The 16,636-nt window shown below is 43.2% G+C and overlaps 1 protein-coding gene across 1 annotated transcript in view; it reads left to right on the top strand.

The window, feature by feature from the left end:
* The first annotated feature begins 452 nt into the window (after positions 1 to 452).
* Positions 453 to 16,636, top strand: part of LOC122797816 (msx2-interacting protein-like) — a 222,269-nt gene continuing 206,085 nt past the window's right edge. Inside the window, exons 1-2 of the mRNA XM_044066338.1 lie at positions 453 to 465; positions 1,444 to 1,650. Coding sequence (XP_043922273.1) covers positions 453 to 465; positions 1,444 to 1,650 — 220 coding nt within the window. The remainder of the gene's footprint in view (positions 466 to 1,443; positions 1,651 to 16,636) is intronic.

Genomic DNA, 16,636 nt, shown 5'->3' with positions numbered 1-16,636 from the left:
GTTGGAAAAATTAACTCTTCCTCCCTTTGAACCAGCAGCATCTGCAGAATTGCAATTTCTTTCCTGGAAAACAGTTTTCCTGTTGGCAATAACCTCAGCAAGAAGAGTTTCGGAGATACAGGCCCTCATGGCAGTACCTCCATTCCTCATTTTTCATCAGGACAGGGTTTCTTTAAGAACCAATCCTTCTTTTATGCCAAAAGTGATATCCAGGGTGTCTCTAAATCAAGCAATTCACCTGCCTACTTTCTTCCCCAATCCTCAAAATAAAGGGGAAAAGCTGCTGCACACTTTGGACATGCACAGACAACTACGCTACTACTTGGACAGAACAAAGGCCAACAAAGTCTGACCAACTATTTGTAGCTTACGCTCCTGGAGTACAAGGAAAAGCAATTTCCAAACAATTTCAAAATGGATTGGACATTGCATCAGATTCTGTTATTCCTTCCATGGAAAGGGTGTGCCAGCCAGTGTCAGACCACACTCCACCAGAGCTACAGCTATCTCCACAGCCTTCCTAAGAGGGGTGGCTACAAAGGACATTCTAGAAGCTGCTACATGGAGCTCCGTGCATACATTTTCCAAGCACTACAACCTCCCTTTATATTCCAGATCCCAAGCAGGCTTTGCTTCTGCAGTCCTGCAGGGCATTTTAGCTACACCATCCTTATCTTAGAGCCTACCACCCTCTGCTTGGCTATGGTATTCAACCCATATGCAAGGACTGCAGTTGCATTCTTGAAGGACATAGTACAGTTTTGTACCCACCATAAATGTAGATGTCCGATAGATATGCAACTGCAGTCAGGTTTTCCCTCCCTCCTTCCCCTCTGTGCATTGGGTCCACTTTCCTCCTTTTATACTTAGCTGGGGATATCTGTTATGGTGTATCTGTTTATTGCTATTGTGTATGTCTGGAATTTTTTATCCAGTTCTAATTTTAGCCTTCCTTGGAGGGCACCTGGCATCTGGGGCAAGAAACGCTGAGGAAGATGGCGTCGGCTGATGCTTTTATACCCCAGCCGCTCTGACGTCTGGGAGGAGGCGACATCAGCCGACATCGGACCCAGACTTTGGAATCCGGCCGACCGAGGGCCGCCTGAGGCAGGACAACCCATATGTAAGGACTTCAGTTGCATGTCTATCGGACATCTACATTTATGGTAGGTACAAATCTGTACTTTCTGCAGGGCCTTATAGCCGCCCCTAATGCTATTTAGTTCCAGCCTCCCATCCATAGCTTTGGGATTCTACCCAAATGTAATGACTGCAACTGTGAATACATTTTAACATCTACATTTATGGTAAGTGTAAACAACTGTACTTTTCTCCTGCAAGTCTACTCTCTGAACTAAAACAGAGTGCCTGTATATTTACTTTTTCTGAGCACTTTATTACGTTTGGGATGAAATTTAGCTAATTTGATTTTTTTTTATTCAGATGCACGATTGAGATCAGGACTTTTTCATGAGTTTAAAAGGTTCGGGAGAATTACATCTGTTCACATTCGAAGTACTACAGAAGACCGTTTTGGGCTGGTATTTTTTCGACTTAAAGAACATCAGGAAATAGCTTTGTCTTCATTAAAAGGGAGATATTTTTATGGAGCACCAATAGAGGCCAAAGAATGGACTGAACCTGAGCCAGGTAAGAACAGAATGTACCAATGTTTTGCAGTTACCTCCTACCCCCTTGCATATTCACTTTGCCTTTCACAAAATTGTCTGCCATTCTTGATGTAATTTGATTACTTGGTTAGTGGTACCTCCCTCCAGGTATTTTTGTAATTACATTCTACTGATGCTTGTAGGTGTCGAACAAAGCCTGTTAATATTTGCTTTCGTAATTCCAAGATTGTTCTATATACAAACTGTTGAAAATTTTCTTCTTAAGGCTGAAATGATGGGCAGTACAACTGCCCTGATATTTGATATCTGTCTGCGACTGCTAAAAGAGATAATAATTGTTCATATAGTAAATAAGGCTGAAATGCTTAACATCATATGAAAGCTTTTCGATGGACAAATGGTGCTGATAGTGGTTGTGTAGCTTGTGTGATTACAGAAATATTGTAAGTTATTTGCAGAGTTTGTATTTATGGTGTTACTATTTATGAAACCCAGTTTTAGACGTAGAATCTAAGGAATACTGCATACTGTGGGTATAAAAGTGTACACATCCCTTTTAAAACGCCAAGTTTTTGTGATATAAAAAAGAAACCACAGTAATTTCTTTCCAAAACTTGTCCCACATTTAATGTGACCTATAACCTGTACAATTCATAGGATCATAGAAAGTTACCAGGCTGTTGGAATTGAAAAACAAAGAAATCTGTTAAGCGGGGGTAATAAATTAAAATAAATGTAGATTAAGGTGGTTCCATAAGTGTGCACACCCTTAAACTATTCCTTCGTTGAAGCACCTTTTGATTTAATTACTGCGTTCAGTCTTCTTGGGTGCACACCTGCCATTGGTTAGAGAGACTGATTAACCCTAAATAATGTTAAGCTGTCCTAGTAAGATTTTCCTGACACCCTGTTGCCTGCTACAGCAAAAGCTATGGTTCACAGAGAGCTTAGAAAGCATCAGAGGGACTTCATTGTTGAAAGGCATCAGTCAGGAAAAGGGTACAAAAAAATTTCCACAGCATTGGGTATACCATGGAACACAGTGAAGACGGTCTTCAGAAAGTGGAGAAAATATGGGACAACAGTAACGTTGCGAAGTACTGGACATCCCTCCAAAATTATTGAAAAGACAAGACTAAAACTAGTCATGGGGGCTGCCAAGAGACGTTCAACACTGAACGAGGTGCAAGAATTTCTGGCCAAGTACTGGTGGGTGTACTACATGTGACAATAATCTCCCATATTCTCCATATGTCTGGACTATGGGATAGGGCTGCAAGATGGAAGCTTTTACTTACACACAAACATCCAGGCCCGGCTGAAATTTGCAAACTACATCAAGTCTCCCAAAAGCATGTGGGAAAATGTGTTATGGTCTGAGTGCAAGGCTGAACCTTTTGGCCACAATTTCAAAAGGTACATTTGGTGCACAAACAACACTTTGCATCACCAAAAGAACACCATCCCAATTGTCAAGCATGGTGGTGGCAGTTTCATGCTGTGGGGTTGCTTTTCTTCAGCTGGAACTGGGGCTTTAGTAAAGTTGGAGGGAATTAACATTTCCAAATTCCCGTCACTTTTGGCCCAACACCTTCAGGCATCTGCTAGTAAAGATGAAGAGGAATTTTACCTTTCAGCATGACAATGGCTCCAAGCATACATCCATATCAAAAGAATGGCATCACCAGAAGAAAATTGAAGTTTTGGAATGGCCCAGCTAGAGCACTGACTTAAATCCAATAGAAAATCTGTGATTACCTGAAGAAGGCTGTGCACATGAGATGCACTCGCAATCTGACAGATTTGGAGCACTTTTGTAAAGAAGAGGGGGCATATATTGCTAAGTCAAGATTTGCCATGCTGGCAGACTCCTACCCAAGAAGACTGAATGCTGTAATTAAATTGAATGGTGCTTCAACAAAGTTTTCGTTTAAGGGTGTGCCCACTTATGTAACCAGCTTATTGTACGTTTTTTTTTTTTTTATAGTTTTTCCATTAACATTTGTTTTTCAATTGAATTGTACAGGTTATAGATCCCATTAAAGGTAGGAAAAGTTTGAAATGATTCATTTTGTTCTCATTTTTTTTATCACAAAAACCGGTCATAAACAGTTGTGTGTACACTTTATATCCACTGTATGTAAAGATGAGTTTGTGCTGAACAGTTTGCAATTTACTTTTCATTTGTAATCCTTATGTCTCCAGAGAGATGAACATTAGTTTGAAAAGTGAAAATGCAAATTGATTGTTACAGAAATTCAGTATAAAGTCAATGGAAGTTTAAGTATAAATCTGAGCTCCACTACAGTTGAATTAGTTAAAAACTTCGGTGGTACTTTATTCTGTGGTAGCTTGCTAGCTGCCCCAGTGCCTTACCTACTTTTTCTGCAAGAATTTTTGTATTGTGAAGGCTCTGGTGCTTTCTTATTACCACTAAAGCAAATGTCTAATATTGATAAAAATAGTATGTAAACAATCTGATGTCCGTTTTCATTCCTTCAGCCTGTAGGTTCGGTTCCGAGCCTGTGAACTGACTCGCCCACTGCAGTAGCTCCTGGGAACCAAAAACTTTTCGCTCTTGTCCACAATTCACCTATCTCAATTATTTCAGATCTCTTTTGCTGCTTTGCAAGTTGGATGTGGTGCCATATCCTCCTGAGCAGATAGGCGTTTTTCAGTTTTCTTTAATTATAGCTTTCTTTACTTTTCCTGTTAAATTCCTTATCCATTTCCTTTTCTACACTTGGTGTAGCTCTTAAATGTCATAATTTTTTCCAACTGTGTGTATGTATGTGTGTGTGTGTGTGTGATATATATATATATATATATATATATGTATGTATATATATATATATATATATATATGTATATATATGTCTTTAAAATCAATTTTTTATCTCTTACATTTTCTCTAGTACGCTCTTGGTTAAGAGGGTGTTCTTTGTGTGCTTAAGTGAAAATGGCAGATAAGAAAAAAGACCTGTTTGGCTTCAAATGCTGTGTGAGGTGTGGCCATAAGATGCTTTATTATGACACACATTATCTGTCTGTGTATTGTTTGGGCCCCTCAAAGGACGACTGTTCAGTTTGTCACTCCTTTAGTCACTGGGCGCTTGTGGAGATAGAAAATAAATTGATCTTGAAAGGACTCCTTCCTTCCTTTCTTTCAGAGAGGCCCTATCGTGAACATCCTCGTCTAAAAGAAATTCCTTAAAGGAGTACCGCACCCTCAAACATGTTTAAAACATCATGGCAAGATGTTTCCTACACTTTAACAGCACTCTGGGATTATTTACAGGATTTTAAATATTTTTATATGTGATTCCAGACTCTGACCACCTGGAGGCTGGCATATTGACGTGGTTTGGATAAATCAGGTTGCCATCCAGTATCCCAGAAATCATTGGCTCAAAAATGTTACATCATGCAGGCTTCCGTTTGCCTAAAGTTCCTGTCCTTTCATAGATGTTGTATGCGTACAAAGTACTGAGTAAAATAGAACAGTGCAACATTCCCTGCTGCTGGATGACTACTTAAAACAGGAACAGTGCAAATGCCACAGAACACGCTCAAAGTGCTGTTTACTGTTGCCTTTTTTCTAATTTATTTTAAATGGCACTAATTTGTGAGACCATGATTTCTAGTCCATTTACTTCTCCCCTCCCCTGTAACACTTGGCTTCCCTAGCTGTCAAAGTCCTGGGGGTAATTTGACCTGGTAATTCCATTGATTGGCAGATCTCACCAGGGTGTTTGACTCATGTAATTTAATCTTTGCTCTAGCATTACCTTTGTTAGAGGGGACATTTTTTGCTGCACTATAGCCATGGCCTTACTTGACTGCAATCACATCCAGTAAGGTCTTGCACCAAGGAGCTAAAGAATAAAACATTTATACTATTAACCAGTTTAAATCTTTATTAATTTAAGTGTTAAGGTATCACTTCATGCTTCCACCTTGTTAAAAATTGAGATTTACATGTGCAAAGTGTGTTGGTATGCAGTGTTTCCCTTCATGATGTCCTTCAAGGATGCATCTGCAGTCGTAACATATGGGTTGTCCTGCCTCAGGCAGCCCTTCGGTCGGCCGGATTCCAAAGTCTGGGTCTGGCCTCAACTGATGTCGCACTTTCCCCGACGTCAGAGCGTCTGGGGTATAAAAGCATCAGCCGACGCCATTTTCCTCCGTCTTTCTTGCCGCGCGGTGCCAGAAGCAGAAGCTGTTCGCAAGTGCCGGTCGGTCAGATCCAGTGAATTCAGCTACCGAAGACTTTGAAAAAGCTAAGTACCCCGTTGGGGACTCTCTCTTGCCTCAGCCGATGTCAAAGTAAATAATTGTTTAACTTGTGGGAAACAAATACCTCATAAGGATTTCCATTCCTACTGCCTTCCTTGCTTAGGCCCAGACCACGACGTATCGGCCTGTTCAGCAAGTGCTTCCTTCAACCGACGAACTCTTAGACGTCGGTCAGAGTTTGCAGAGGAATTTTTTGGGACCAATTTTGCATATAAAATGCCGTCGGAGACTCCGACTTCGCATTTGGTGAAAAAACGGAAGGACAAGGACCGATACTCGCGTCCTGCGGTTTCGGCTGAAACCATGGTAAAGCCTACCGCGAGTGTCTCTTTCGGCCGAAACAGAGTCCTCGGAGTTTCCTTCTTCCGAAACCATTCAACCGACCACCGCGGCCCGGGAGGCCCCGGCTGAGTCGGATACCGAGCTACCTACCAAAACCAGTGTCCAGGAAATGTCCGACACCATACCTTTGGACATTTCTACTCCTGCACGTGGGGCAGATAGGCCCCCTGCTTCCATGTCCATTAAGGCCTTTTCTAGGGCTAAAGCTGCTAAACTTTCTAAAGCTTTGCCTCCCAAGACTACCTCCCAGAGGCCTTCCTCTAGTTCTCAGATCCTCAGCCTTGCAGAGGACCTTATTTCTTTAATTAGGGGTTCACAAACTCACCCAGACAAGGCCTCTCAACCTCCACCAGACAAAAGGCCCAGGACTGACCCCTCTGACCCACACTCTTCAGATGAGTCCACGGATGGCTCTGAGTTGTCAGACCACCAGGAGGAGGCTTATTCTCCCTATGAGGATTCTGATGCTGAAGAATCTATCCCTTCGGCCTCCCCTCCTGAAGAGTTTTCCTTTGGTGAGACTCTACACTCCATGAGAGAGCATTTTCAATGGCAATGTCAGGAATTCTCTGATTCTAGAAAAAGATTAAGGACCTTTTTACATCTGCCTCAACATAGGCCCTTAGCTATACCTCCTGTTTTGAATGTAATTGATGGTGTACAATGATGTCAGTACAGCCCCTGATACTCTCCCTCCGGCCCCTGCCAAGCCTGATAGATACTACAGGGTCCCGGATTCTCATTTCCATCTGTATAAAGCACATTCTGCAGACCCAGAAACTATTTCTCAGGGCCCTAAAGGGGTTGCAGCCGCCACAGCCAAAAATCCTCTACCCTCTGAAAGAGAGTCTAGAGCTTTAGAGAGATGGGGAAAGAACGTATATACTTCTGCAACTCTTTCTGTCAGGGCATTAAATTGTCAATTTCATATGATACAGTACCAAGAGTATTTGTTAGATGAACTGAATAAGAAACTTTCTTCTCCTGATCCCCTTGACTAAATCCCTGCAGGATTTGGTACACAACTTACAGCAGGTTAGTAATCATTTCTTAAAATGTGGCTATGATGCATTGGAGGCTTCATTTAGATCAGCTATGACTGGGGCAGTCATTCGTAGGCATGCCTGGCTGAAGGAACAATCTCTGCCAAACCATGTTAAAGCTAAACTCCTGGATGCTGCAATGGAGAGCCAAAATTTATTTGGCTCCTCTGCCCAGGAGGTCTTAAAGTTTGAAGAAAAGGCAAAATCTGTGCAAACAGTTAAGGATTTCCTGCAAGTACAACCACCTAGATTCAGCAGGAACTGGCCTACTAAGAATTGGTCCTTTCCAGACTGTCAGAGCCCCGAGAGGCAGCAACAGACGCCCTAGAGGCAGAGGCCAATCGAAGGGCTCCTACAGAGGCAGTCAGTGGCAGCCTGCCAACCAGAGTAGTAGTGCAACAGCAGCAACAACTACTACTACACCAGGACAGGCTCAATGACTTTACTCTGATTCCGCCTACCAGGGATCAACTGGAAGCACCCTTGGGCGGAAAGCTGGCTTTATTCTCAAAAAACTGGCATTATATTACAAGGGACACATGGACACTGCAAATAATAGACAAAGGATACAGGTTCCACTTCCACACTTTGCCAAAAAGACACTGAATGCCAAACCTACCACCAAATCAGAGACCAGAAGCTTTAAGGCAGATCAACAACTTGCTTCAAATGAAAGCTATAGAAAAGGTACCACTTTCAGAACAAGGCCAAGGATTTTACTCAAGACTATTCCTTGTACCAAGAAAAGGAAGTCAATGGAGGCCTATTCTCGACCTGTCCGCACTGAATACTTACCTCATTGTCCCAAAATTCAAGATGCTGACCCTACAGCAACTTCTTCCCATGTTGGGCAAGGAGTCTTGGCTGGTGACTCCTAGATCTCAAGGAGGCATACCTGCACGTCCCTATTTGACCAAGTTGCAGAAGGCACCTCAGATTTTCTTGCAGGATCAGAGCATTATCAATTCTCAGCATGGCCCTTTGGCTTATCTACTGCACCTAGAGTATTCACGAAATGCCTGGCATCAGTAATTGCACACTGCAGACTTCAGGGGATTCAGATCTACCCATATCTGGACGACTGCCTTATACAAGCGGACAACAAGAAAAATTTGATAAAGGACTTGGCTTATGCCATCCACCTGCTACAGGCCTTGGGATACACAGTCAACATCCAAAAGTCAAGACTTGTGCCATCCCAAAGAATAACCTTTTTGGGTGCAGATCTGGAGACAACCACCCAAATGGCCTTTCTCACAGAAGAAAAACAAAAACAACTTCCAGATTACTTCATGATTCTGACAAGACAAACTCAGCTTACTGCAAGGAAAATCCTGCAGGCCCTGGGTTACATGGCATCCTGCATAATTCTGATACCACAGGCCAGGCTGCATATGAGAAAATTACAATGGTACCTAAGGAGTGTATGGTCTCAACACAGTCACAGTCTAGAAGCTTTGATACCAATCATTCCTTGCCTTCAAAAGGAATTTCTGTGGTGGGCTCAGGCCTGCCAGTCCAACAGAGGGTTGCCTTTCAACAAACCAAAAACAAACCATCACCATGGACGCTTCAGACCGAGGATGGGGAGCACACATGGAGGGCAAATGTATCCAAGGCCTATGGTCTCAAGGTCAGCTACGCATGCACATAAACCAAAAGGAAATGCTGGCAGTGATAAATGCAATCAAGGCCTTCAAGCCTTTCCTTCAACAAGGCCACCTGCTAATAAGGACAGACAACACCACAGTTATGTGGTACATAAGCAAGGAGGCACGCATTCCTACCCCATGTGCAGACTGGCTGTGAATCTATGGGATCTCTGTTTGAAGCTCAATATACAACTACAGGCCCAGTTCGTGCCAGGGAAGGACAATACTCTGGCAGACAGCTTAAGCAGAACTTCCATGGACGCACACGAATGGATGCTGCACCCAGACATTTTCTTACTCGTAACACAGACATGGGGAAGGCCCGAGATAGATCTGTTCGCCTCATCCCACAATCAACTGAAAATTTTTTGCACAAGGACATACCATCCACAAGCATGGAAGGTGGACTCTCTCTTTCAGCTGGAAAGCCCGAAAAGTCTATGCTTTCCCACCAATCCCATTAATGTCCAAGGTTTTACTGAAGATCAGGGCAGAACAGCCAAAAGTGATTCTGATAGCTCCAGATTGGCCAAGGCAGCATTGGTACCCACTGTTGAAGAGCTTATCACAGACGAAACCGTGGCCTCTCCCATTATGGCCTCTTCTGACGCAGAACAATTACAAGATCCTGCATCCCAACCTAAAGACCTTGCAGCTAATTGCCTGGAGAATACCATGACTCCTTCCCAGGACAGCTTTTCCCAGTGGGTAAAGGACATTATTATGGAAGCTCGCCGCCCTTCCACAAGGAAGGCATACTCAGCAAAATGGAAAAGATTTCTCAGTTGGAACGCAACAAAAGGCCTTGATGTGACAGTGATGAACATGTCACATATACTGGAATACTTAGCAGAATTGTTCCACAATGGCCTGTCTTATTATTCCATTAAAAATACATGCCTCAGCAATTTCAGCAGAATATAATGTAAACCCTCCTGTCTTTTCACATTCTCTCAAGACAATTTCTCAGGAATCAAAAACATCAATCCTCCAAGGAAACCTCCTTTACCTACTTGGGACCTTAACTTTGTGCTGGAAAAACTAACACTTCCGCCATTTGAACCAGCAGCTTCGGCAGATCCACAGTTTCTATCCTGGAAAACTGCATTCCTTCTGGCCATAACTTCAGCAAGAAGAGTATCTGAGTTGCAAGCTTTAATGGCAGTGCAGCCATTTCTTATTTTTCATCAGGACAGAGTTTCATTAAGAACCAACCCAACCTTTATGCAAAAGGTGGTATCTAGAGTATCCTTGAACCAAGCAATTCATTTGCCTACATTCTTCCCAAATCCACAAAATAAAGGGGAGAAACTTCTACACACTGTGGATATCCACAGACAATTGCGCTACTATTTGGACAGAACTAAAAGTTACAGAAAGACTGACCAACTGTTTGTAGCATATGCTGCTGGGACACAAGGAAAAGCAATTTCCAAACAGACAATCTCAAAATGGATAGGAAATTGCATTCGCTTTTGCTACTCCTTTCATGGAAAGACTGTTCCTGTGAATATTAGGCCTCATTCCACGAGAGCCACAGCCACCACTACAGCCTTCCTAAGAGGGGTGGCTACCAAGGACATTTTAGAAGCTGCTACATGGAGCTCCGTGCATACTTTTGCCAAGCATTATAATTTACCCTTATACTCCAGATCTAGAGCAGGTTTTGCTGCAGCAGTCCTGCAGGGTCTCTTAACTACACCATCATTTTCTTAGTACCTCCACCCCCAGATTGGCTATGGTATTCTACCCATATGTTATGACTGCAGATGCATCCTTGAGGGACATAGTACAGTTTTGTACCTACCATAAATGTAGATGTCCGATAGGTATGCATCTGCAGTCAGGTTTACCCTCCCTCCTTCCCCTCTGTCGTATTCCTAGGGTGCTTACCCCTTCATTAGCTAGCTGGGGGAATCTGTTATGGTGTATTTGTTTGTGTGTGTGTATATATATATATATATATATATATATATATATATATATATATATATATATATATATATATATATATATATATAATCTATATCTAATCTATATCTAATCTATATCTATATATATATCTATATATATATATATATATATGTATATATTTTTGCATTGTTTGAAATTTTTTGGCATTTTCTCCAAATTTAGCTTTCATAGAGGGCACCTGGGGCAAGAAAAACTGAGGAAGATGGAGTCGGCTGATGCTTTTATACCCCAGACGCTCTGACGTCTGGGAAAGGGCGACATCAGCAGAGGCCAGACCCAGACTTTGGAATCCGGCCGACCGAAGGGCTGCCTGAGGCAGGACATCCCATATGTTATGACTGCAGATGCATACCTATCGGACATCTACATTTATGGTAGGTACAAAACTGTACTTTCATCGTGTTACACTGTTGCAGTCATGACTGTAGGGTTCTCCCCTGCCGGCAGGCAGTCCTCGGTTGGCCAGAATCCCAAAGTTTGGGTCCGGCGTCGGCTGTTCAGCCATGCTCCCTGATGTCAGAGCGCCAGGAGTACAAAGCTGACAGCCGACGCCATGTTCTCCAGTCTTTCTTGCCGTGCGGTGATAGCAGTTCGCAAGTGCTGGTCGGCTGACTCCTGACAATTTTTTATATACGTAGTTCAGTCCAAAGACTTTCTTCTCCTACTTAAAGCTAAGTACCCCATTGGGGAAACTTTTTTCTTGCTCCAGTCCGATGTCAGAAAAAGTTAATAATTTTATTTCATGTGGGAAGCAAATGCCTCATAAGGATTTTCATTCTTACTGTGTTTCTTGCTTAGGCCCTGACCTCGACGTAGCTAGTTTTCGGTTTTGTGCTAGATTCAATCAACGTATGATTAAATGAAGGTACGATCTTGCATTTCATTACTTAGGTAGGCAAATTAATGATAAAATGTCGGATACGGTTCTGGCTACCGGAGTTCACAAACGACGCAAGGATAAAGACAGGCCTCCGAGGTCCAAATCAGACTGTTGTACAAGTAGAGCCAGCTTCAAGTTCGGCCGTCGTCAGTGAGGTGCTTTTGCAGCCCCTGTCGTCGGCCATTTCGGAATCGATGGCCGAAATGGACTCCCACGAGGAGCCAACTAGTCCTTTGAATATTTCTGTTGTAGGGCCTTCGGACAATGCTCCTTCGGATGGGGCCAGAGCCGCTGTGCAGGTACCGGCTTCCGAAGGGGTTTTCAAGCCTACTCAGCTTCTAATAAAGGCAAAGCCAAAGACAAAGGCAAAGACTCCTTCCAAATCAGACTGCAGCCCAGGCCTCTTCAGATCCGGCACCCAAGTCTCAAACAGTTACTTAAGATGGCGGAGGACTTACTGTGATTAGGGGTTCACATCCCCCTCCAGATAAAAGGCCAGGACAGGAAGTTTATTATGACTCCTCTGATCAGGCTTCTGTTTCTTCAGTTTCTTCTTCTGACCAGGAATATTCTTTCCCTCCTTATGAGGATTCTGATAATGAGGAATCCATTCCTTCAGCTTCTCCCCCTGAGGATTTTTCTTTTGGGGAAACTTTGCATGAAATGAGGGAACATTTTCACTGGGAAGGACAGGAGTACTCTGAATCTAAGAAAAGACTAAGGGATTTTCTTCTTTTTCCCCAACATAGACCTCTGGCTATTCCTCCTATTTTAGATATTGTGGATTCTTTTTCTGAGGCTAACTTAACTCCTGACTCTCTTCCTCCAGTTCCTGTTAAGCCAGACAGATATAGGGTTCTTGATTCCCACCAGTTTTTATACAAGAATCCTACTGCTGACCTTGAAACCATTTCTCAGGGTCCTAAGGGGGTTAAGGCCGTTTCTGCTAAAAACCCCATTCCCACTGAGAAGGATTCCAGATCTTTGGAAAGATTGGGCAAAAAAGTGTACACTTCTGCTACTTTATTAGGGCTTTAAATGGTCAGTTTCATATGCTGAAATACCAGCAATTTCTCCTGTCTGTTTTAAAACAAAAGCTAACTTCCATTTTCGCCTGTGCAGATAAGGAATTACATGACTTAATGCATGCCACTGAACAAGTGGGGGGAAGCATGGTTTACACTGTGGATTTGATGTCTTAGAGGCTTCTTGTAGGGCTGCTGCCTCTGGCACAGTCATTAGAAGGCATGCATGGTTAAAGGAACAAAATTTGCTAGATCAAGTAAAAGCTAAATTATTGGATGCTCCTGTTCAGCATAATGTTTTGTTTGGATCTAAAGCTGAAGAAGTGATAAAGAAGATGGAGGACAAGGCAAAATCCATGCAAACAGAGAGTTCTTACAAGTACAGCCACCCAGATTTAGTAGGAATTGGCCTACAAAAAATTGGTCCTTTCCCAATTCAGACAGGCCTCAGAGGGGTAGATACAGACTCTCCCGAGGCAGGCCTCAAACGCAAGCCTCTTATAGATCAAGACAGTGGACTGTTTCCACCCCTAGAGGAGGAGAGGACAAGGTCGCAAGCTCATAGAAAACAGACTCGATGACTCCCTCTGAGCTGCAGGAACTTCTTGCCTGGAAGCCCCTCTCAGAGGAAAACTTTCTCTTTTTCACCTAAATTGGACTCGTATAACCCAAGACAAGTGGGTTCTGGGTGTGGTTTCAAGAGGTTACAAATTCCATTTTCATACCCGACCAAGCGGATGGCCAGATCTTCCAAAACATCAATGGTTAGAGGCCTTAAACCAGATGGAAGCTCTCTTGGCTATGAAAGCCATAGAACTAGTTCCACTTTCAGAGAGGGGACAAGGTTTTTACTAAAGGCTCTTTCTAGTCCCCAGGAAGCAAAATTCATGGAGACCCATTCTGGATCTGTCAGTCTTGAACACTTTCCTCGAGATGCCATAATTCAAGATGCTTACTCTACAGCAGCTACTTCCAATGCTGACCAAAGATGCATGGATGGTAACTTTGGATTTAAAGGAGGCATACTTACACATTCCCATCAGGCAGGAATGCAGAAAATACCTCTGGTTCAAGGCCGGGTCGAGGCACTTTCAATTCTCTGCGCTGCCCTTTGGTTTGTCTACTGCGCCCAGGGTCTTCACCAAATGCCTGGCTCCAGTAGTAGCTTATTGCTGACTCGAGGGAATTCCAATTTACCCTTATCTGGACGACTGTCTTATTCAGGCAGACAGCAAGGATGTTTTACTCCAGCATCTAGAGTTTGTTCAGAATCTTCTCAAGTTCCTGGGATTCACTGTAAACATAGTGAAATCCGACACCCTCATGACAGATAATTTTTCTGGGCGCTTCTCTAAACACAACAACCCAGATGGCATTTCTGACATATGAAAAACAGAGCTGGCCTCAACTTTCAAAACCTTGGCAACATTAACTCTGCTATCTGCAAGGAGATTCCTGCAGGCTTTGGGTTACATCGCCTCCTGCATCCTTCTCGTACCATATGCAAGACTACATATGAGGAAAATACAGTGGTACCTAAAAAGTGTATGGTCTCAGCATTGCCACAGTTTAGACATACTCTGTCCTGCCTTGTCTTCAAAAGGAATTCCTTTGGTGGGCCAAGGCATGTACTCTAAACAAAGGAAAACACTTCTGTCTGCCTCCTGCCACTCTGATACTAACCACGGACGCCTCAGATTATGCATGGGGAGCCCATTTTCAGGGCAACTGTCTGCAGGGCCTTTGGACAAAGGATCAGAAGCGCCTGCATATCAATTTAAAGGAAATGTTAGCCGTTCAGAAAGCTCTATTGGCCTTCAGGAGTCTTCTACAACCAGGACAGCTACTGATACGGACAAACAACACCACAGTTATGTGGTACATAAACAAGCAAGGGGGATCTCATTCCTATCCCCTTTGCAGACTAGCCATGAATCTTTGGAACACAGCTCTAGCTTGCAAACTGGACCTTCAAACTCATTTTCTACCAGGGAAGCAAAACTTCCTGGCAGACAGTCTGAGCAGAAACCTATTGGACCCACACGAATGGATGCTGGACACCGAAGTATTCAAGATGATTACGGCAGTCTGGGGATGTCCTCACATAGACCTCTTTGCATCCCACCTCAATCATTAACTACAGAGTTTTTGCACCAGGACATTCCATGAACTAGCTTGGAAAGTGGATGCACTATCATTTAGTTGGAGAAACCTCTCTGGGTTTGCCTTTCCGCCTCTTCCTCTTCTTCCATGGGTATTATTAAAGATCAAACAGGACAAGCCCAAGATGATAATCTTGCTGGCCCCAAATTGGCCTTGACTGTTTTGCTACCCAACATTGAAAAACCTTTGTCTGGAGCCCCCTTGGGTTTTACCACAGACTCGAACCTTCTGTCCCAACACCAGGGTCAGGTTCTGCACTCCCATGTCAAAACTCTCAGCCTCGCGGCCTGGTTAATCCAGGGTCTTTGATTCATTCTCTCCTACCCAAGCAGGTTATGGATGTCATTTTAGAAGCCAGACGTCCTAGCACTAGAAAATCTTATGCAGGAAAATGGAAAAGATTTTGTTCCTGGATGCAGGCACAAGATTCTGATCATCTTATTCCTAACATTACTCTGATTTTACTTTACCTGACAGACCTCTTACATAAGGGTCTCTCTCTCTTCAGTAAAGATACATGCCTCTGCTATTTCTGCTCATTATAATACAGACCCTCTAATCTTTTCCCACCAGCTGATGAGACAGTTTCTCAGAGGAGCTAAGAACTTTAGGCCCCCTAGATCTCCTCCCATTCCTGCTTGGGATCTTAACTATGTTTTGGAAAAACTCACCTTACCTCTTTTTGAGCCTGCTGCCACAGCTGACATCAAGTTTTTATCTTGGAAGACAGCTATCCTGTTAGCTCTGACCTCTGCCAGGAGAGTCTCGGAGTTGCAAGCTCTCATGGCTGTGGAACCTTATATTATTTTTCATCAAGACAGGGTGTCTTTAAGGACTAATCCTACTTTAATGCCTAAGGTGATTTCCAAAGTGGCTTTAAATCAAACTATTCACTTGCCAATTTTTTTCCCCTCTCCTCAAAATAAGGGGGGAAGGATCTTGCATTCCTTGGATGTACACAGACAACTACGTTTTTACCTTGACAGAACCAAGGACATCAGGAAATCAGAGCAATTGTTTGTTATGCTTCAAGTTCCCATGGTAAAGCTATTTCAAAACAGACCATTTCTAAATGGATTGCTCATGGAATCAGATTTTGCTATTCACACCATGAAAAGCAAATCCCATGGAGTATAAGGACTCGCTCTACCAGAGCTGCTACCACTTCAGCTGCCTTCCTCAGGGGAGTTCCTACCAAAGACATTTTGGAAGCTGCGACTTGGAGTTCAGTGCATACTTTTTCCAAGCACTACAATCTACCTCTTTACTCCAAGTCTAGGGCAGGCTTTGCTTCTGCTGTCTTGCAGGGCCTTTTAGCCGCCCCCTCTTCTTTATGACCACCTCCCTTTTATTCTGCTTTGGGATTCTACCCTACAGTCATGACTGCAACAGTGAAACACGATGAACGTAGTACAGTTGTGTACACTTACCATAAATGTAGATGTTAGTTTGCCTTGAGAACAGGAGGCTGTGCTAGTTTTACATTTATTTGGTGGACTGTTCTCAGCTTGGTTATTCTTTTCATTTAGATGTTAGTGTATTAACTTTTGCAGTCTGGGTTTCCCTCCCTCCTGTCCCCTCTTATTTTTTCTTGTGTGATTCCCTTCACCCTTCTTTTGAGGTGTATTTG

Source organism: Protopterus annectens, chromosome 3.part1 (assembly GCF_019279795.1).
Source record: "Protopterus annectens isolate FY-2018-M chromosome 3.part1, PAN1.0, whole genome shotgun sequence".
NCBI lineage: Eukaryota > Metazoa > Chordata > Ceratodontiformes > Protopteridae > Protopterus > Protopterus annectens.
Note: the sequence above shows the minus strand (reverse complement) of the source record. Positions and strands in the feature narration are given on the sequence as shown.